Source organism: Lycium barbarum, chromosome 7 (genome assembly GCF_019175385.1).
Source record: "Lycium barbarum isolate Lr01 chromosome 7, ASM1917538v2, whole genome shotgun sequence".
Taxonomy (NCBI): Eukaryota; Viridiplantae; Streptophyta; class Magnoliopsida; order Solanales; family Solanaceae; genus Lycium; species Lycium barbarum.
In genome coordinates this window covers 94,609,855-94,630,824 of record NC_083343.1, presented here as the reverse complement: position 1 = coordinate 94,630,824, position 20,970 = coordinate 94,609,855, and the positions used below count along the sequence as shown (strand labels likewise).

At 36.3% G+C, this 20,970-nt stretch overlaps 3 protein-coding genes across 3 annotated transcripts; all 3 read left to right on the top strand.

The window, feature by feature from the left end:
* Positions 1–7,160: 7,160 nt before the first annotated feature.
* On the top strand, positions 7,161–14,693 carry LOC132601612 (uncharacterized). Its single transcript, XM_060314693.1, has 6 exons — positions 7,161–7,607; positions 7,763–8,356; positions 8,555–8,689; positions 9,161–9,443; positions 9,786–9,981; positions 14,630–14,693. Exons 1-6 carry the CDS (start codon positions 7,161–7,163, stop codon positions 14,691–14,693), a joined length of 1,719 nt encoding a protein of 572 aa, XP_060170676.1.
* On the top strand, positions 14,006–15,289 carry LOC132601611 (uncharacterized). Its single transcript, XM_060314692.1, has 2 exons — positions 14,006–14,288; positions 14,746–15,289. The coding sequence occupies exon 2, from the start codon at positions 14,756–14,758 to the stop codon at positions 15,287–15,289; it is 534 nt and encodes a 177-aa protein (XP_060170675.1). The 5' UTR covers positions 14,006–14,288; positions 14,746–14,755.
* A 631-nt stretch (positions 15,290–15,920) lies between these two features.
* Positions 15,921–17,277, top strand: LOC132603583 (uncharacterized). Its single transcript, XM_060316708.1, has 3 exons — positions 15,921–16,479; positions 16,586–16,704; positions 16,761–17,277. Exons 1-3 carry the CDS (start codon positions 15,921–15,923, stop codon positions 16,950–16,952), a joined length of 870 nt encoding a protein of 289 aa, XP_060172691.1. The 3' UTR covers positions 16,953–17,277.
* The last annotated feature ends 3,693 nt before the right edge of the window (positions 17,278–20,970 follow it).

Genomic DNA, 20,970 nt, shown 5'->3' with positions numbered 1-20,970 from the left:
GTACTCTTCGTACTTTTCAAGAACATCGAGCAGGACTTTTTCTCTCTTAATATGTGTTAATAATAATTTCCTGCAAAGGGTATACAGTATATACTATTCGGAATAGTAAGCACACAGAGAAGGAAACAATGTGTTTTAGGAGATCCTATCAAGAAATCGAAGTCCTTAACTGGAAAGGATTTTCAAATCGTGTCTTTCTAAAAATATCTCCAATCACATGAAATTCTTTTCCAACTCAAATAATATGAGAAGATCTTGTAAATATCTATCAATATATTGTACGAATAATACAAAAAATATACAAATATATTTTCTCGTATTTTTAAAATATCATAGTATAAATCACAACACAAATACAGTTTTCAGCCCGTAAGGCTCAAGCAATAAAGACCTGGTTCTCAACACACTTCTATCACAGTACATCGTGCTTGTTAACCATCTAAAGAGATATTAATCACAACTTGACCCTTTTCGAATTTTGGAGAGTATCAATGATAATGCCTATAGGATAGAACTACCTGCAGAATATATGATGTACCAACTACTTTTAATGTTATTGATCTATCTCTTTACTATAGAGAACATAAAATGAGACTCACATCTTGAAGGAGAACGTTTTCCAACCTCAGAAAAACAGCGTTGGAGCTTGTTACTTGTCATCACAACAACTTATCAGTTACTTAGGCAGCAGCTTATCACCTGGTGATTCAACAACTAGATCTTCATATAATCCTTATCTTTTTCTTAGTCATCATCATATTTTTCTCATCCTTTTTTCTTTGACTTGTAATCCTTAACCTTTAGTAGGTTTTAGTCCCACATTGATCGATTGGTGATTCTTACTCTTTATATTTCGTAAGCCAATATAAAGGTCTTTGGCCTTTAATGTAAATCATCTTGTATTGCATCATAAATTTATTATGTGAAACTTTGTGCTTTTAGCTTTTTAAATTTTCCTTTCAAGAGGTAAATGAATTATCCTCTGAAATAGCTAACCAATGTAACCGCTTTTCTGGCTTTCGTGTCATAGTGAATTCCTAACCTCGGCAATATTGGCACTCCCCTGATGTTGCAGCATCAATACTCCTCTTCGTGTATATTTCAATACCTGTTATTTCTTATGTCATGACCCAAATTTAGATTTAGACCGTGACAGGACACCCAACAACCTACTACCCATTGGGCTGACCCTCTAAGCAGTGGCGGGGTCAGAATTTTCACCGACGGGGTTCAAAATATAAAATAGTAAACATACGAAGAAGCCTAAGGGGATTTAACATCTACTATATATACATAAAAAATAATTTTAACCTTGTAAAAACAGTGTTTTCTTCCACCGAGGGGGTTCGGTTGAACACCCTTGGCTCTATGTGGCTCTGCCACTGCCTCTAAGCTACAGCATGCACATAAACGAAGAATTATAAGGGCCTGTTTGGAAAGTCACCCTGGTAACTAGAATTAGGCGTAATTACACAGTTTGACCAAGTACTTGGTTAGGTGGAATTGAGTGTAATTACACTGTCCAATGGGGTGGTGAGAGGGGGGGGGGGGGGGGGGGGAGTTAAGAAATGGGTGTAATTATACCCTGTAATTTACAGGGTTACTTTTTAGTTCTTAATTTCTTATTCTTTTTTTAATTTATTCTTATTTCTATTATTTTAACTTTTTTTTATTATTTTAATATATATTTTTCTTTATATATTATTTATCTTTCATTTTCATTTTTCTCATCCCTAACCTTTACTTCTTGCGCTTCCACGTAATTGCTCATATTTTTTAATTTTCTTATTTTATTCATTTAGCGTAACTGTGTTATTATTCTAATTTTTAAAACTACATCTCTTAGTATTAGAAAGAATGAGTCATTAGCAAACTTGGCATAAATTGAGTGATGTTATTGTGATTAGCAAACTTGGCATTTATTGAGTGATGTTACTAAAGTAGAATTTCATTATGAATGAAATTATAGACTCATATTTTCCCTTTCTTTTAAATTGTATTTACTTAAGTTACGTTGGAACTTACTTATGTAATGTTGGAATTTGACATAAGAGTACTATGTTATTTTTTTTTTCTTCTAGATTTTGAATTGACGCTATATTTCCCATTTTAATTTATTTGTTTTAGTTTTATTGACTTGTTATTTCACATTGCATGTTGATTATTTTTCACCTACAACTGATAGATTTTATTTTGTCAAACATTTGAATAATGTTATGGCATTATATTTACAAATATTAATTATTTTATCAAACATCCAATCCATGATGTTCTCACAAAAAATTCTGCTTTTAGTTTTTATAATTAATTAAAATAAAATTTTTATTAATTTGACAAATATATATCAATTATTTTTTACAATATGAGTTACAAATATAAGTTTATTAATTAATATATTATCAAGAAATAATGTGTTGTTAAATACATAATTAAATATCATTTATAAAGGCACATATTTTCAAATATTAATTTTTAATTTTCGATAATTAATTTTATTTTTAAATTAAACTAACTGTGTAATTACACTGATGCAACCAAACAGTACGCTTATAATTACATAATGACAAACAAACAGATCGTTGTAATAACAATACTGTATAATTACTGCCCTAGTAATTACACCAATTCCAATTAACAGGTGGCTTTCCAAACAGACACTAAGTTCAAGAAAACACTACCAAAATTGCCTCAAATAGAATAAGTGTGAAAAGGTGATACAAAGGTAAGTGCGGATGTTCGTTAATTACAAGTAATTTACATAGAATCTTATTCTAATCTCTATACCTTTTATATTAAGGGGAATATTCTAATCTCTATACCTTTTATATTAAGGTTTCCCCATACACGTATGTCTTATATAGTTATATATACACGACCGTATGTGTACAACACAAAAGTTTAAGCGGAAAGGGCCAAAATTACCCCGAATTTTGAAAAATAGTTCATCCATACCCTTTGTTTTACTTTAGGATCAATTATACCCTTACCGTTATACTATGGGGTCAATTATACTCTTATATCTAACAGCTGCCACGTGGCATCATCCGAGCCCTTCAAAATTATTTTCCCCTCAAATAATTTTTTACCCACTAAAATAACCCAACCCGACCCGAATTTTTTTTTCCAGCCAAGGGGTAATGGGTTGGGTCCGTATCACTTTGGCTGAAAAAAAAAATCGGCTCGGGTCAGGTTGGGTTATTTTAGTGGGTAAAAAATTATTTGAGGGGAAAATAATTTTGAAGGGCTGGGATGATGCCACGTGGAAGCTATTAGACATAAGGATATAATTGACCCCATAGTATAACGGTAAGGGTATAATTGACCCTAAAGTATAACGAAGGGTATGAATGAACTATTTCCCAAAATTTAGGGGTAATTTTGGCCCTTTTCCGAAGTTTAAGGGATAGAAATCACCTTTTACTCCTCTCCAACTCTCTAAAATTCACAGAATTATCCTTAAAATAAGCACTATATGTGTAAAAGAGGTCCCATTTACATGCCAACTAAAGGTATAGTATTACATCATAGGTGGAGCGTGAATTTTTTCTGAATTCTAAAAGAACAACAAATAAATTATTTGTTACATATTAAGTAAATTTCTTAACACATATACAAGATTTTGGTTGTGGAAACAACCTCTTATAGAAATGCAAGGTAAGATTGTATGCAATAGGTTCTTGTGATCCGGCTCTTTCTCAGACCGCACGCATAACGGGAGCTTAGTGCATTGGACTGCTCTTTTATATACAAGATTTTGTATCACACTTCCCATGTATTACACTCGCAAAGTTTCTAACGATATATCTAAGCCTAAAGGAGGAATACTGCGTCACACTTGATAAAACCAAGTCTTGTGCATTCTTCAACAAATCATGTAACCAAGCTCACTTTTCTAAGCTGCGGTTACATAGCAAAAAAGAAAAAGGAAAAGCAAGGTTATATAAAAACAAACCTCGATTTAGTAAAAAGTCTTGAAGAAGACAGATTATAAGTTCATGCTGTTGTAGGAGTATATTTTATGTATGGACCCCAATTCAATGATTTAAAACTCCTCGAGCCGACACTACAAGACAAAAATGGTATAAGAAAATTTGTTAATCACATTTTCGTCAATTATTTATTTTGCTGATTCGAAATGCCACATGAAAGAACTATTCCAGAAAAAAAGGAGGTGATGTGTAAGCTGAAGCCAAATTAAATAAACAGATTATAGAGTCCCCGTGAAGTATAGAACGAACCTATAATTTCTCTTATTATTCGTTTTATCATCGTGGAGACATGGAATGATTTATTCTTCGGTTGGAATTAATTAACTATTATAAGTCGATTCGATCCTATGTAAGAAATAATTCATAAAGGAGAAGGGGAAACAACCTCTATTTATATAAAATAGCGCAAAAATTACAGATGAACAGAGCTACTTAGATCGTATTTATCCTCAAACAATCAAGATTAAGGCCTTGTCATTTGGCGCTAGAGTTTTAAAGATAACGTAAATCACAAGGGGCGAATTCAGATCCTTAAGGTCTTGGAAAAGAAGTCTGTTCATGAAGTTGAAAATTCAAAGCAAAATGGATTACTAAAAATTCAAACTGTCCGAAAAAGCAGATCTGAAGGTACACCTACCTTCTTTCTTTTAGATTATTTGCAAATTTATCAGATCTGACTCTTTCTCTGTTTAGTGGTACAATTCTTTAGCTACTTCTCTTGTGCAATCAATTTTTATTTTTAGATTTACTCAAGATCTGAATCAATTTTACCCTTAAAGATTGGTACTTTGCATCACTTTTCCGTCTTCAATTGTGGAATAAGTGATGGCCGGTGGCCAGTCCACAATGGAGGCTGGCCAACCCTTACTAACTACGACTATTCCAAAAACCAATCCTAATCCATTACAATATTCAGATCTGTTCAAACCAAAAACCTTGAATGATACATTACATAGTCAGATCCAATCACTGCCCCAAATTCCAATGAAACCAGTAACTTACTTACATGGGGTGCCATACATTAAATACACTGAAGTAGAAGTTGATCAGATGAATATCATTGAAAATCTTCAGTATGCTGTGGTAGGAAAGTTCTCATATGGCCAACCAGATATTGAACAACTTCGTCTCATAATCCCTACACAATGTGGAATAAAAGGTGAGTGTAGAACAGGTTTTCTAAGAAACCGCCATGTGCTTATCAAATTAAGTCTTTTTGAAGACTTTGTGAATTTCACATCAAAGCCTGTATACTACATTCAAGATAGAGAGGGATACTCGTACCAAATGAGAACACTGATCTATGATTCGAATTTCAAGGTTGATGAAGAAACATCAAAGACAATGGCATGGATTTCCTTCCCAAAGTTATTGCCTACATACTTTGTGAAGGAAACTCTTTTTTCAATTGCATCTGCAGTGGGTATTCCTATACAATTGGATATGGCTACGATTAACAAGACTAGACCTAGTTGTGCTAGGGTCAAGGTTTTAGTAGATCTGGTAGCGGATTTACCCAAAACGGTGAGGATGGATATTGAAAATGAAAAAACAGGAGCAATAAGGATTGTTAATGTTCAGATTCATTATGATTACCTCCCTAAGTATTGCAAGGAATGTAAATTACAGGGACATGATGAATATGATTGTAGAATTATAAATCCAGAGCGTGTTCAGTATGACAATGAAAGGGAGGAAATGCCAAAGGAGAATGGCAAGACAAAACCTCATAAAAGCTCTGATGAAGTGCACAATAGTAAGGAAAGCAATAAAGATCTCCAAGAGGATAAAGAAATTGAAGCAAAAAAGGCCAAGAGATTACAAGCAGAGGAACAACATAATAAAAAGCAGACTAATGACAAAGGCAAACAAAAGCAAGAGGATGGAAACCAACAAGGATATGAAGGGGAATTATGGAAAATACAATTATAGAGGATACAATAATTTATACAATTATTCTGCTAGAGTGTTGGCAGGTGGAAGAGTGTTAGGAAATTCGGGAAATTGGAATCCCATCAAAGACAACAGAAACTTCAATGCTGAGAAGGGAAGTGCAAATCATAGCAAACAGAAAGAGACAACAGTCACTGCTACATGCAACAAATTTCACACTTTGGTGGACTTGGAGGAGGAACATGAAAAACAAAATGAATCACAAGAAGGAAGCACACATAGTAGTAATCCTGTTAAAGAGACAGCTAGGCCATGGGTGGATGCTGCCTTTGGGAAACAAACAGAAAATAACAAAGTTATGAAAGAGCAGGGAAAGATAGATAGCAGACAAGAGCAAGATAATAAGAAGGAGAAAGGGGTAGGGGATAATCAGTCAGAGGAGATAGCCATACAAGATTCAGAAAGAACAATTACAGATATCGTGGAAAATGATAACAAAAAAGAAGATGATAACAAACAGATTACTGAAGGCCAAGACGTACTTCAACCCATAGAAGTACATGACAGTGTTAATTCAAGCTCATATCAGCAAGTGGAATCAGCTAGACAACAAGTGGATCAAATGAAGGACTTACCGGAAGAGCCTCCTGATACAAACAATATGGGTGAAGGAGATACAACATCATCTGCAAATAAGGAACAAAATAATGAAAGGGAAACACAAGCAAGGGATCAGAGAGATCAAAACAACAGAGATACAACCATAGAAATGCAGGCAATTTCAGGAAATCATAAATATCAACTGGTAGCCAAAGATCATGAAAACACAACACAAGAAGAAGTGAATCAGAATAAAATAGATATTGGAGAGGAGGAAACAGGTGAAACTATTAGTTCTGATTTAATGGAGGGCAACAATAAAGGAGATATTTCCCCTAAACACTTGACAAAAACTAAAAAAGGTCACAAGCCAAGAGATAAAAGTGTTCCTCCCAAGACAGTGGGAGGAGTACAAACAAGGATGACATGTTCTAAAGGAGTTTCTCAATGAATAGCTCATTAATATGGAATATAAGGTCTATAAACACTCAACAGGCCTTTGAGAGGGTAGTACTATTGCATAGACAGAAACATTTTAATTATGTTGCCTTACTAGAGCCTTTCCAGCATGTTAGACATATTGACATGTACAAATTGTGGTTAAATATGGGGACATCATGGCATAATGTGAATGGGAAGATTTGGATTTTTGTGGATGCAGAAATTTAAGTAGAAATAATGAGAGATACAGAACAACTGTTATCCTGTAGATTCACTCATTTGGGTGATGGGCAAGAGTTGGTGCTTACAGTTGTTTATGCGAGTACTGATAGAAGTGGGAGAATAGCTCTATGGGAGGATCTATATGACATGTCTTCACACATCACCATCCCATGGCTTGTGGGTGGGGATTTTAATGTCATTACAGATGACATTGAGAAATTTGGGGGTCTTCCTGTACAGTTTGCAGAAACAGAGGATTTTAGACAATGTATAGACATTTGCCAACTGATGGATCTTGGTTTTACTGGAAGTATGTTCACATGGTGGAATGGGAGATCGGATGAGGCTTGTATATTTAAAAGACTGGACAGATGTTTGGGAAATCAGGCTTTGCAGAATTGTTTTCCTAATTTGGAGGTAGAGCATCTCATTAAACAAGGTTCTGACCACTCCCCCTTGCTGGTAAATATGAGAGCAGATAGTAGACCAATTAGGAAATCTTTCAGGTTTCTTAATTTTTGGGTGGAGCATGAATCTTTTCTAGATGTAATAAAAAAAATTGGGTGGAATCTTATGGCTCAGACCCCTTCTTTAACTTTCATAATAAGTTAAAAAAGGTGGGAAGAGCTCTCTCTAAGTGGAGTAGGGACACTTATGGTGATATCTTCAAGCAAATTGCAACTCTGGAGGAAGTGGTGCATGTGCATGAGCAAGAATTTGAACAGAATCCTACAGGGCTTAACAGGGAAAGGCTACAAAAAGTACAAGCTGATCTGATCAGGTTTTATGCTATTGAAGAAACATTTTGGAGACAAAAAGCAGGGATGCAGTGGTTTCAGGATGGAGATAGGAACACAAAATTCTTTCATGCTCATGTCAATGGAAAGGGAAGAAAGCTACAATTACAGAGAATTCAAGATCATACAGGTACATGGCTGGACACTGAAGAGGAGATTGCACAGGAAGCAATCAGATTTTTCTCAGACCAATTCAAAGAGGAAAATATCCCTACAGATTTCTCTATGCTTGATAAGATTCCTAAAATGGTTACAGAAGAACAAAATCAACAACTCTATGAAATGCCAGATGAAGCAGAGGTGAAAAGAGCAGTTTTTGGTTTAAATGGAGACAGTGCAGGGGGTCCTGATGGTTTCACAGGAAGATTTTTCCAAGCTTGTTGGGAAATTATTGCAAATGACTTGGTGACCATGGTGAGATCATTCTTCTGTGGGCATGAACTCCCAAGGTATGTAACTTGTACCAATTTGGTTTTGATACCAAAGAAGAAAGAAATTAATACATTTTCTGATATGAGGCCAATCAGCTTGAGTAACATCACTAGCAAAGTTATTTCAAGAATCATTCATGAAAGACTGATATATCTGCTACCTGAGATCATTTCACCTCAGCAATCAGGATTTGTTAAAGGCAGGAGTATTGTAGAAAACATTCTGTTGGCTCAGGAAATTGTACATGATATTAGGATTAGAGGAAAGCCTGCAAATGTTGTCATTAAGCTTGACATGGAAAAGGCTTATGACAGAGTATCATGGTTATTTCTAACTAAAGTCCTGAGGAGAATGGGGTTTGGTGAATTTACTATTGATCTGGTGTTTAGAGTTATCTCAAATAATTGGTATTCCATTCTGATTAATGGGCAACCTCATGGATTCTTCAAATCATCTAGAGGAGTAAAGCAAGGAGATCCACTGCCCCCTACTTTATTCATTTTGGCTGCAGAATGTTTGTCTAGGGCTCTCAATACACTGCATACTGAGGATGAGTACAAGGAATATGGGATGCCAAAATGGAGTCCATATGTCAATCATTTGGCATATGCAGATGATACTATCATTTTCACCTCTGCTAATGAACAGTCTATGAGATTAGTGATGAAGACTTTGAGTAATTATGAGAAGGTGAGTGGTCAGAAGATCAACAAGCAGAAAAGTGTTGTTTATATGCATCATTTGACATCTCATAACATTAAGGAGCTGGTATTTTCTGTCACCCAGATTCCTAAAAAGGATTTTCCATTCACTTATTTGGGTGTACCAATCTACTATGGGAGAAGAAGGAACATTCACTACAAGGAGATAATAGAAAAGATTCAGAATAGACTGAGCTCATGGACTGGTAAGCTGTTATCTATTGGAGGAAGGACAACACTGATTAAACATGTTTTACAGAGCATGCCTATACACCTACTATCCGCTTGTGACCCTCCTAGTGCTATACTTGCTCAGATTCATAGATTGTTTGCTAAGTTCTTTTGGAGCAACTCTGTGGGAAATTCAAGTAAGCATTGGGCAACTTGGACAACCTTATGTCACCCACAAGAAGAAGGTGGCATGGGGTTTAGAAGCCTACAAGATATATCTAAAGCCCTCTTTGCTAAACTGTGGTGGAACATGAGAACCAAACAATCCTTATGGAGAACTTTCATGAGTAATAAGTACTTAAAGAAGTTTCATGCTGTGATAGCCCCTAGCGGATTAGGTACTTATGTATGGAAGAAGATGATTAAATACCGAGATGAGATGGAACATGAGATATGGTGGAAGCTTCAACAAGGTAATTCTTATTTTTGGTTTGATAATTGGACAGGACTGGGAGCCCTATACCATATTACTCCACCAGATTTTGAGTGTGATCCCACAATCATCCTTGTAAAAGAAACTGCAGAAGTGGGGCAATGGGATGAACAGTTGCTAAGAAGAATCCTTCCTGAGGATCTAGCAGACCATATTGTGCAGCACATTAATCCACCAAATGAAAATGGCCAAGCAGATAAGGCTTTCTGGAAATTAGATTCGAGGGGGAAATTCACAGTTGGGTCTGCATTTCAATTGCTCAGACAAAGAAAAGACCCCAGTAATTTTTATAAGCAGATGTGGATCAAAGGACTACCAATAAAGATATCTTTTTTTATGTGGAGATTTTGGAAGTTCAAGCTACCATTGGATGATAAGTTGAAGAAATGGGGACACCAATTCCCTTCCAGATGCTATTGTTGTCAACATCCAAAAGTGGAAGATACCTCCCATGTCTTTTTACACTCACCAACAGCTCAAGCCATCTGGAAGTATTTTTGTGGACCAGTGGGAATAAATACTGAGAATTTGCAAGTTACCCAAATAATTAACAGATGGTGGGATATGCCTAGTAGACTACATGCCAAATGTATCAACCAAGCTATCCCTGCTATTATTATTTGGGAACTCTGGAAGAGGAGAAACACTATGAGACATGAAGGGAAGGTGTCAATCACAAAACTCATTTACCAGGTGATGCATACTTTGATTCAATTCATGAAGGTGAGAAGGAGAAATTTTAGGTATGCACCATATAATTGGAGTGTGATTGTTGAGGCATTACAGAGATATTCTCCAAAGATAAGAGTAACACCAGTGACTTGGAGAACTCCAGATATTGGATGGATAAAAGTCAATACTGATGGAGCCTCAAGAGGAAACCCGGGTAGGAGTTCATGGGCCTTTTGTGTAAGGGATGAAAGGGGAGATGTGATACAAGCACAGGCCAGAGAAATAGAGGATCTTCAAGCACCAACACCGAGGCAGAGGCCCTAGCCATTTTACAGGCTCTCAGGTATTTAAAAGACAGTCAATGGGATCAAATAAGGATAGAGACAGATTCACTTTTGCTGAAGAACTCTATTCAAAGGACATGGAAAATTCCTTGGCAAATCATTACTATGGTGGAAGAAATTTGGAGAATAAGTGAGGAAAAAGTGGTGGTGATAGAGCATATTTATAGGGAAGGAAACAAATTAGCAGATCACTTGGCTAATTTAGCTTTGGACACAGGGGACATACAATTCAATTCCTTTCATGACATGGAGAGCCACTGTAAAAGAATTGTGAACAGTGACAAATTACAGCTGCCCTGTCTAAGAATTAGATCATGTTAAGGAGACTGAATATAGGGGGAAGGTGGGAGAAAATGAGGTCCTCACACTCAAATCCTTTGGGAGGAGAATGTGAAGGATTTGTTTTACACTAACTGTTTGCTAATGGTTGCAGGTACACAAACTAACATAAATGGAGGATTTTAATTCAACAGGTACCACAGAACAACGACACTGAAGGAATACCAACAAGCAGCGAAACACAGTGTAATCAGGATGTTGAGAAGTTTTACCAGCATAAATTGCAACTGGTTGGAGGCACTTTTGACAAATGACATGAAGTGGAATTACTGCTCCAAATGATTGAGCACATGGAACACAACAGACCTCTTGAGTACACATGGGCATACAGTTTCTATTTAGTGGTTGTTTCTTAGTTGGTGGTATTAGCACCCCGGGATGCTCATCCTACTAAGAACTGGTCATTAGTTAGAAAATGTACTGCCTTGGTGCATATAGAGGGCCAAATATAGAGCATGTGAGATATAGAAATAGAAGTTCTTTATGGAGCAATTATTTCAAATTTCATTCTATTAGTAATTTTGTAACAATTTGTAATATCAAATTAAGACAAGTTATAAGTCTTAATTTGATCATTAGTTTAAATTTTGTATTTTCATTAGCCTTTTGGCTAGAGTTGTACAAACTTCTGGATTTTTTGATAAAATTTATAAAATTAGCCCTAGGCCAAAAGCCTAGTGGACTTTTATTAAAAAAAAAAAAAAAAAACTATTATAAGTCTATCTGCAGATTTCTTAGTTCTAGAGAAACAGAAGAATCTGAGAAAATTGAAAAAGAAAACGTAAAAGGTTGAACAAATTACCTGAGAACGATATATTCCCACTGTCCCATGTGATATTCGTCAAAAAGAATTCAAAATGTTTTTTTTCTAGAAAATAAGTTACTTAAAAATGAAGAAATGGCTTTTCTAATGAATAAAATAGGAAAAAACAAGTTTTATAAATGACATTTCGGATTGAATCTATTCTGATTATCAACGAATGCCGCGAATTTTAGGTGGATTGTATCCTTTGTAAAATTACAATAAATAGTAGATATAAACCCATAACTGTAGAAATATAATGGTTTAGTGCTAAATTTTAAGATGTTGAACCCCTAGAATTTAAATCCTAGATCCGCTTCAGATCTCCGCCCCGTAGTGTTTGCCTAGATAATATAAAAATGTTTTTTGGGAGAATATGATTTGCTTACTTACCACAACAACATACCAGTATAATCCCACCATGTGGGGTCTGGGATGGTAAAGTGTGCGCGGTAAAGAAGTTGTTTCCGATAGACCCCCCACTCAAGGAGAGATGAAAAAGCATAAGTAATAATAAACAGTAATAATAACCAGTAGTAACAACAAGATAGTAGGATAACATAGTAAAAAAAAACAATCAGATAGTACTAGAGATCAAAGAATAAGAAAACGTAACAAATATTTTATTACTCCGAGTATGAGTCCGCAACTCAAATGACTCAAAAAGTGGGATTTGAGACCAAAATAACCCATTAAAAAAAATTACATAAGTACCTTTTGCGCACTAAATTAGTGCGCTATAGAGGTTATATTTTTTTCGAATAATTTTTAAAGTTCTCGAATTCACGTTTTTTTTCATACTTTGACCAATGATTAGTCATGTTTCAAACTCCGAAATATCAATATTTAATATAGAACTTGATATCTTTTTTTGCGGACAATAATGTCGGCTCATTACATTAAGTTTACCTAAACGTTTGGATCGTCGTTTTAGGGGATGTAAAGTGCCCTGAAGTAAGTTTTGTTTGTTTGAATCTTGTTAGCTTTAGGTTTAAGTGTTTTATTTTATAAGGTTTTGATTTAAGTGTTATTTTTTTAGTCATGGCATTAATTTATTTCGAATGTACAAATAAAAAATATTATATTAAAAAATAATTCATCCAATATGAGAGGTTCAAAATAATTCATTACAATAACAAAATAATACATCATTCTGTACAATAACAAAAATATTTAAAACAATACTTCAAGTACGAGACGCTCTTCCACTATGTAAGTTTCCTCCCCACCCTTTATAGTAGCCTGTCCTGACTTCATACACACGTTCAGTAGGGTTATACTCAGTCATCTTGTGCAGCTCACATTTTGTCCTGTGATGCTCCATTATTTTTTTAGGTTTTGGCATCCATCTCCCACCCTCTGCTAATATGGCTTACGCATGTTTTGTTCTTGTCACAAACTGCTCCACAACTTGCTTGAAAGTCATTCTCACCATTGCAGTAACGGGTAGTCCCCGAGCAGATTTTAGCAAACCATTGAATGACTCCGAGCTGTTTCTTGTAAGCATCCCCCATCTCCTGCCTTCATCAGCATGTAATGTCTATTTTTCAACGTAACTTTGTTTTCCTTCAACCAAGTATATGCTTCTGGACTCACTGCCTTGATCATCTCCATCCTTGCAAGCCATTTTTTTTGTTGATGCTCCATCGCAGCTGCCCACATCAATTTGGTGAGTGTGCTATTTCCAAACTTCATTTGAAAATTTGCCTTAATGTGCCTTATACAATAGCGATGGTAAGCAAAAGTGCCTCAAATATGTCAAAAACATTCCCCATATCTTGTTGCTCTCGTTAGCGGCAGTTGCGAAAGCAAGAGGGAATATTGACCCATTGGCATCCATTCCTACTGCAATTAGTAGCTTGATGTCATATATACCATATACATGTGTGCCATCTATGGATATGACTGGCTGACAGTGAGCAAAACCATCAATACATGGTTTGAATGTCCAAAACACAAAGTTGAAAATATTAGCGAGCAGAAGCCTCCACTCTACAACAGTGTTCAGGAAAGCGGGCGCTTCACCGCTACGCTTCGCTTAAAGCGGTGAAGCGAAGATTTGTCGCTTCAGGTAAGTGGAGCGGAGGCTACCCAATTAAGCGGACGCTTCAGAGACCGAAGCGGTGAAGCAGCTGAAGCGGTGAAGCGGCTGAAGCGTCCGCTTTATGTTGTGGGCTGTTTTTTGAAAGGCTAACTTTAATAAAATAATAAGTCCAGGTCAAAATTTTAATACAATAATACATCCAGGTCAAAATCGTAATAAAATAAAAAGTCTGGGCCAATTTTAATAAAATAATTAGTCCAGTTAATTGAAATCCTCAGCGCCACTTTGAGACATTTTATTTGCACAATCAGCTAGGGTTTTGCAGCAGCTCTTCTTCTCCACTTTCAGGTAATTTCTTTCCTTCTTCTTCTTCTTCTTCTTCTTCTTCTTCTTCTTCTTCTTCTTCTTCTTCTTCTTCTTCTTCTTCTTCTTCTTCTTCTTCTTCTTCTTTCAAGCTCTCTTCTTTGCTCTGTTTTTTTCTCCACATTTGCTCTGTTTTTTTTCCCCCGAATTATAGGGTTCTGCTCTGCCTTTCTTCTTTCTTTCTTTCTTCTTCTGTTTCTTCTTCTTCTTTCAAGCTCTCTTTTTTGCTCTGTTTTTTTCTTCACATTCGTTCTGTTTTTTCTTTCTTCTTTTTTGCTGCTGATTTTTTCTGCTATGTTTTGCTGCTATATATGCTCTGTTTTCAGTTCTGCCTTTTTCTTTCTTTTCCAGAGTACTTTTTCTGCTTTGTTTGGCTGTGTTCTCTGCTGATTTTGTATCAAAAAAATATTTGCTCCTGATTATTTTTCTTAAATCTTAACAGCAATTAAAAAATGTCCGAAGACCCGGCTTGGAAGTATGGGAAAAAACTTAGTGAGACCAATCGGACTGCAGTTATGTGTTTGTTTTGTGATAAGATAACTAAAGGAGGAATCTTTCGCCACAAACAACATCTTATTGGTACCTTTAGCGATGTTGCACGCTGTCTAAGATGTCCGGAGAATGTGAGGGAAGAAATAAAAACATATGTCGAAGGAAAAAAGGAACTAAAACGTCAAATGTTACATCAACCAACTGTAACTAATCTTGACGACGACGATGATGAAACAGAAGAAGGTGAAGCTGTTGATTTGTCCGTTCGTTCAAAATCACAAAAACGAACAACTTATGGACCAACCTCCATTGTGAAAGGTCCTTTAGATTGCTATTATCAACCGAAGCCAACTGATAATGCAGGGACAAGCAGTAAAAAAAATTTGAAAGACACCGCTTTACGGCTTTTGAGGGAGCGTGCAGTTGCGGCTTTTTCACGATGGATGTATGATGCAGGGCTCCCCTTCAATTGTGTCAAGTGTCAACCATATTGACACTTTTGGAGCCTTCCTTGATACCGTAGGCCATTATGGTGTTGGAATGAAGCCGCCTACGTATCATGAAGTTAGTACCTCATATCTAGCTAAAGAAGTGGAAGCGACACAAAAAATAGTGGAGGATCATCAGGTAGAATGGAAGCATTTCGGATGTTCCATTATGATGGATAAGTGGACGGCAAGAACGGGAAAAATGATCATTAATGTGTTGGTGAATTCTCCAAAAGGAAGCTTATTTCTTGAATCTATTGATGCGAGTGACTCGTCTACTGATTCCATCAAGATGTTCTCCTTGTTTCAGAGCACCGTTGAGAAGATTGGACCAGAGAATGTTGTTCAAGTTGTTACCGATAATGCAGTTGAAAATGTTAAAGCAGGTGCTATGTTGAAGGGAATGTTCCCGAACATCTATTGGACTCCATGTGCAGCTCATTGTATAAATTTGATGTTCGGGGATATTTTCAAGGAAAGACCCTTTAGAGGAGTTTTCACTAAGGCTGTTAGAGCGCATTCCTACATTGTTCAAAGGCCTTTGTTGTTGAACATGATGAGGAGATTCACAAAATAAAAAAACTTGGTGAAACCTGGCAAAACTCGATTTGCTACTGCCTTCTTGACCTTACACCGTATGCATATACAAAAGGCCAATTTGAGAAGCTTGTTCATTTCGGATGAATGGAACAATAGTAAATTTGCAAAAGAAGTCATGGGGAAAGAAGTTGCACGCATAATGATGTCTTATACTTTTTGGAATAATGTTTTTCATGCTCTTAAAATTGGTGGGCCGTTGATTAAAGTACTTCGTTTGGTGGATGGAGAACAAAAACCACCCATGGGCTACCTTTTTGAAGCTATGGATAGGGTTAAGGAGTCTATACGAAAATCATTTAGTGACCCACATAAGTATGCAAAGGTCTTTGACATCATTGATAAAAGGTGGGCGGATCAACTTCATCAACCTTTGCATGCCGCTGGGAATTTGTTGAACCCGTCAAGCTTTTATGATAATAATGAGATGCGATTACTAAATGCAAAAGTGACGAAGGGATTCCATGAGAGTGTTGCTAAGTTGGTTCCCAATATAGATGAGCAAGATCAAATAGGGGACCAACTAAGTGCTTATACTAATTCTGAAGGGACCTTTGGGTTTCCAATGGCTATAAGACAAAGAAAGAAGAAGTCTCCAGGTTAACAGATTAATCAATCGTTCTTTATAGTTTAACAGTTAACTTCTAACTTTTAAGTTATTTCTTTATACTTACTAATTCTTGAATATATATTCTACTTTAATAGTTGAATGGTGGAGGCTTTATGGTGGAGACACTCCAGAATTACAAAAGTTTGCCATCAAAGTTCTAGGTCTAACTTGTAGCTCTTCCGGATGTGAGAGAAACTGGAGCGTGTTTGAACATGTAATAACTAATTATATCTCAACTCCTATTAATTACTTGCCACAACTTATTTGCAGATTCATAGCAAGAAGAGGAATAGACTAACCCTAAAGCGCCTCAATGACCTAGTGTTCATAAAATATAATAGAACATTGAGGCGTCGTTACAATGCTCGCAATGTAATTGATCCAATTGGTTTGGACAATATTGATGATGCCAATGAATGGCTCACCGGGGTTGAGAATGCTGACGATGAAGCAATTTTTTAGGGAGATTCTGATTTCACTTTCGGTGTTGTTGCCGAGGCAATGGGGGTAGAGGAGAACCAGTATGGTTTAAGGGGGAATACTTCAAGCCAACGTAGGAGGGGAAAAGAAGTAGCTACAAGTCATTCCCTAGTTGATGAAGTTGAAGAAGATGATAATGAAATTGAAGAAGACGATGAGCAATATGGTGATGATGTGGGAGTACAAGATTTTGACAATCTTGTAGAAGAATAAGAACTAGATGTCGAACTATTAGTAGCTTTGATTTTGTTTGTCCTATAGTCTGGAGGATTTTGTGATATCCACTTTAGTTTTTTCTTTGAAATTTTAGTCTATGGATATCTACTTTAGTTTTGGATTTGAACTTTTGCTTATATATATATTCTCTATTTATTTTGCTCTTTTTTAAAAAAAAATTGCGCTTCACCTCAATGAAGCGGGCGCTTGGCTTCACGCTTCGCTTAAAGCGTGAAGCGGGACCTTGTCGCTTTTTTCCGCTTCACGCTTTCCTGAACACTGGTACTAGCATTGAATTTTTGTAGAGCTGCCATATACCTCGGCAACGTCTGGAAAGAGCCCTCCCAATTTCCATAAATCGTCTCAAAAGCACGCGTACGCCCAAGATATCCCTTTCTCTTGCTTATCATTTTATGATATACTGTCTTAACGTTTCTAATGCAATTTTTGATGGGGATACTGCACAAGTTTAAACAAACAACATTTAGCAATAATAATTTAATTGATGTAAGAATTATAATGAACTAGGTCAAATAGGTTACCTTGGGTTTCGACAACGTCTTTAAGTAACACTTGAGGAATCATTTTTGTATCTAAATTAAAATGATCTGCTCGATTCTCTCTCATATCACAAGTGTGACATTGGTGAAATTTTGTGATAAACCACATACTATCGGGCTTAACAATTCCCCGAAGTATCCATTGACATCCTTGATACTATCCATTGACATCCTTGTAACTATAAATTTTGACTGCCCTTTGCAATTCCTTTTTTGATTCGAACATCATGCCTTTTTCAAGGTAGCAATTATCTTTTATAAGATCGGCTAGTTCTTTTCGCATGTTTTGGCGACTTTGATCATCTTCTCTGGTGAAGACAAAGGCATCAGCACGACCTTAAAGATTGTCAAGATATGGAATATTGTCTGAATGCCACTACATTGGGCTTTCGGGATTTGGGTTTTCCGACATTGGACTTTGCATCATTTTTATTAAATGTGCTTTCTGCAAACCAGATTGAACATCAACCTCTTCATCATCGTCATCATCATCATCATCGTCGTTTACTTCTGCATTATTCGGTAATTCTTCGCTATCACTTGATGATGTCTCACAATAATTTGGACAATCATCACCATCTAAGAAAGGCCTTTTCCTACACGAAAAGTAACATATTTTAAATACCAACATCAAATATATATGGATTATTTAATATCATGGTGATGAACCTACCGATATTAATCTATATTGTCATGGTTTGGAGAAAGATCAACTTCACCGAACTAAGAAGATTGCCCAAAATCAACATTTGGTACCACTGACGAGTTTTAAGAATAATTTTCACTGTAAGTTTGATTAAATTGCTGGTTTGGAGCAAGATCAACTCCACCGAACTGAGAGATTTTCCCAATATTACTCATATCAGGTGTATAACCCCTACAACGAAACCAAAAATGGATATTTACCAATAAATAAAAGAAACACGTGCTACTACATAAAATAATAATTTAAAAATGAATATTTACCAATTTTCAGTATAAGTTTGATTAAATTGTTGGCTTAGAGTTTCCAGCGGCACTTGACCACTCAAAATGTATCCATAAGAACTAAAGTCCCCATAAGTGTTATCATGAGTAGACTGGACTTGAGGGACTTCTTGAGCTATCTTTTCAATATACATTTCAAGAACATAAATGGCGACTAAATTCCTATATTCTTCAGGTGCCCTCAAATACTCCCTCAAAGAGTGTCACGACCCAACCCGTCATGACTGACACCTATCCATTCAATCCGGTTTTATATTAACCAAGCAAAACGATTATTACTCATTCAAACATCAAAGAACAAAATAAGTCATGCCATAAATACTGAAATAAGTGCAGAAGTTCTAACTATTACAATCTCCAAAATCTGAAAGTCATCGTACATGACTCTAAGCTAAAAACATGTCTAAGAATTTGAAGTCTAACAATTTAGTAATCCATAATGTCCAGAGTACGAAAAGACATCATAGCAAGAAGATCTTCGGGCGGCTTGGCATGGGAAGAAGCTTACCCTAAAGTCTGTCAATAATAACCTCCCCCTAGATGTGAGGACGAGCAATGGTCTATATAACAAAATCTCCACTCAAAGAATACAGCAAGGTAGTATCAGTAGAAACACTATATACCGGTAGATATCATAGGCCGACTAAGATTAGTATCACGCATATTTCATAAAATTGATAGAATAAAACAAGCCAGACAATAGTCATGAATATCAATAAATCACAGCAAGTCAACCAAGAACAATCACAATCAAACCACCAAGATGTCAAGCATCACAATCACGTAAGTCACAATGGAAAATAAATTTACCACAATAACCTCACTCAATGTACATACATGCTAGCTGATGTCTTAGCTCAGTAGTCATGACCTGCAGGGGACCCATGGTGTCCATGTACCACCCGTTCTGGATCAACTCCTCGGACCGGAGCACAAATCTCCGCCTCAGAATGAACCACGATCGCGGGACATATCAAGTACCTCTCGTTTCCGGAACGATCCTTGGACCACAAACCCATAATCTAGGTCACATGAGTGCCTTTCCATACCTTTTACAGAACAGTGTTTCTTACCTTTCCAATAACAAGAATCAACTCATCATTTCATGTCACAATACCCTTGAGAAGATTATATTAGATTCTCATCACAACACATCCACTGTAGATTTAATCACACATGAATAATGTCACGAAGCCTACACAATCAATCAATCACATTCACATAGGAATTTAACCACACAATACCATGCATGAGAACTACACATGGTTTCTCCTAAGGAGATTACCAAACATACAATCAACTAACCAAAGTCTAACTTAAGTAAACCGTAACTTACCTTAAAGTAGAGCTGGAACACGCAGGTTACTCTGCTACAACCTTTCCTTTTCTCAAAGCCTCAGTACGTTCACGGTAAAAAAATAGAAGGTTCAATGAGTCACATTGCTCAATTCACAAACACCAAAGCAAGAATACGCTTCCCTTCCCCCATTCTAAGGGTGGATGATTTTCTAGGTGATAAACAACTTATCAAGGCCCCTAGTATTCATTTACCATCAATTTATAAAACATTCTATCAAACATTCCCATTACAAACAGTTTCCTATGGCAAAGACACCAGTTTTATAGAACCCTAGGTCTCAAATCACTTTATGATTCTAAATGTTCAATTTCTGACAAATAGCAACGAATCAATCCATTTAAATGATAAATATGCGATAATAACCCTAACCCATCAAGTTTAGAAGGTTTATTAACATTCTAGGGTTTCTACTTCACTTTATCCATTAAAGACCCACAAAAATGATTATCATAATAAAGGGGAAGGGAATGCTAGAATGAAAAGCAATGGAACTTACCTCTTCAAGGTTATCTTGTCCTAGCTTGAAACTTCTCTCTAGGCGCTTGTTCGGAAGTGTGTAGGTTTTTTGGGAGAAGAGAAAATAAAATTCGATCTACTGTTTTACATCGACCGCTATAGCGGTCGTCACGCCTCTGCAGCGGCGGCCCACCACGAAACCTCAGTGACCGCTATGGCGGTCCATCCAGTGCTATAAAGGTGCCGCCATAGCGGTACATTGCTCGCTACGCGGCCACCAAGGAAATGGATGGCCGCTGGCAGCGGTTCATTTTGGGCAGTGAGCTCGATTTTGACCAGTTTTTCCCCCTATAACCCCACATTTCATCTAAAGCCTCAAAAACACAATACAAAATATACATATATTAAAAAAGATGCTCTA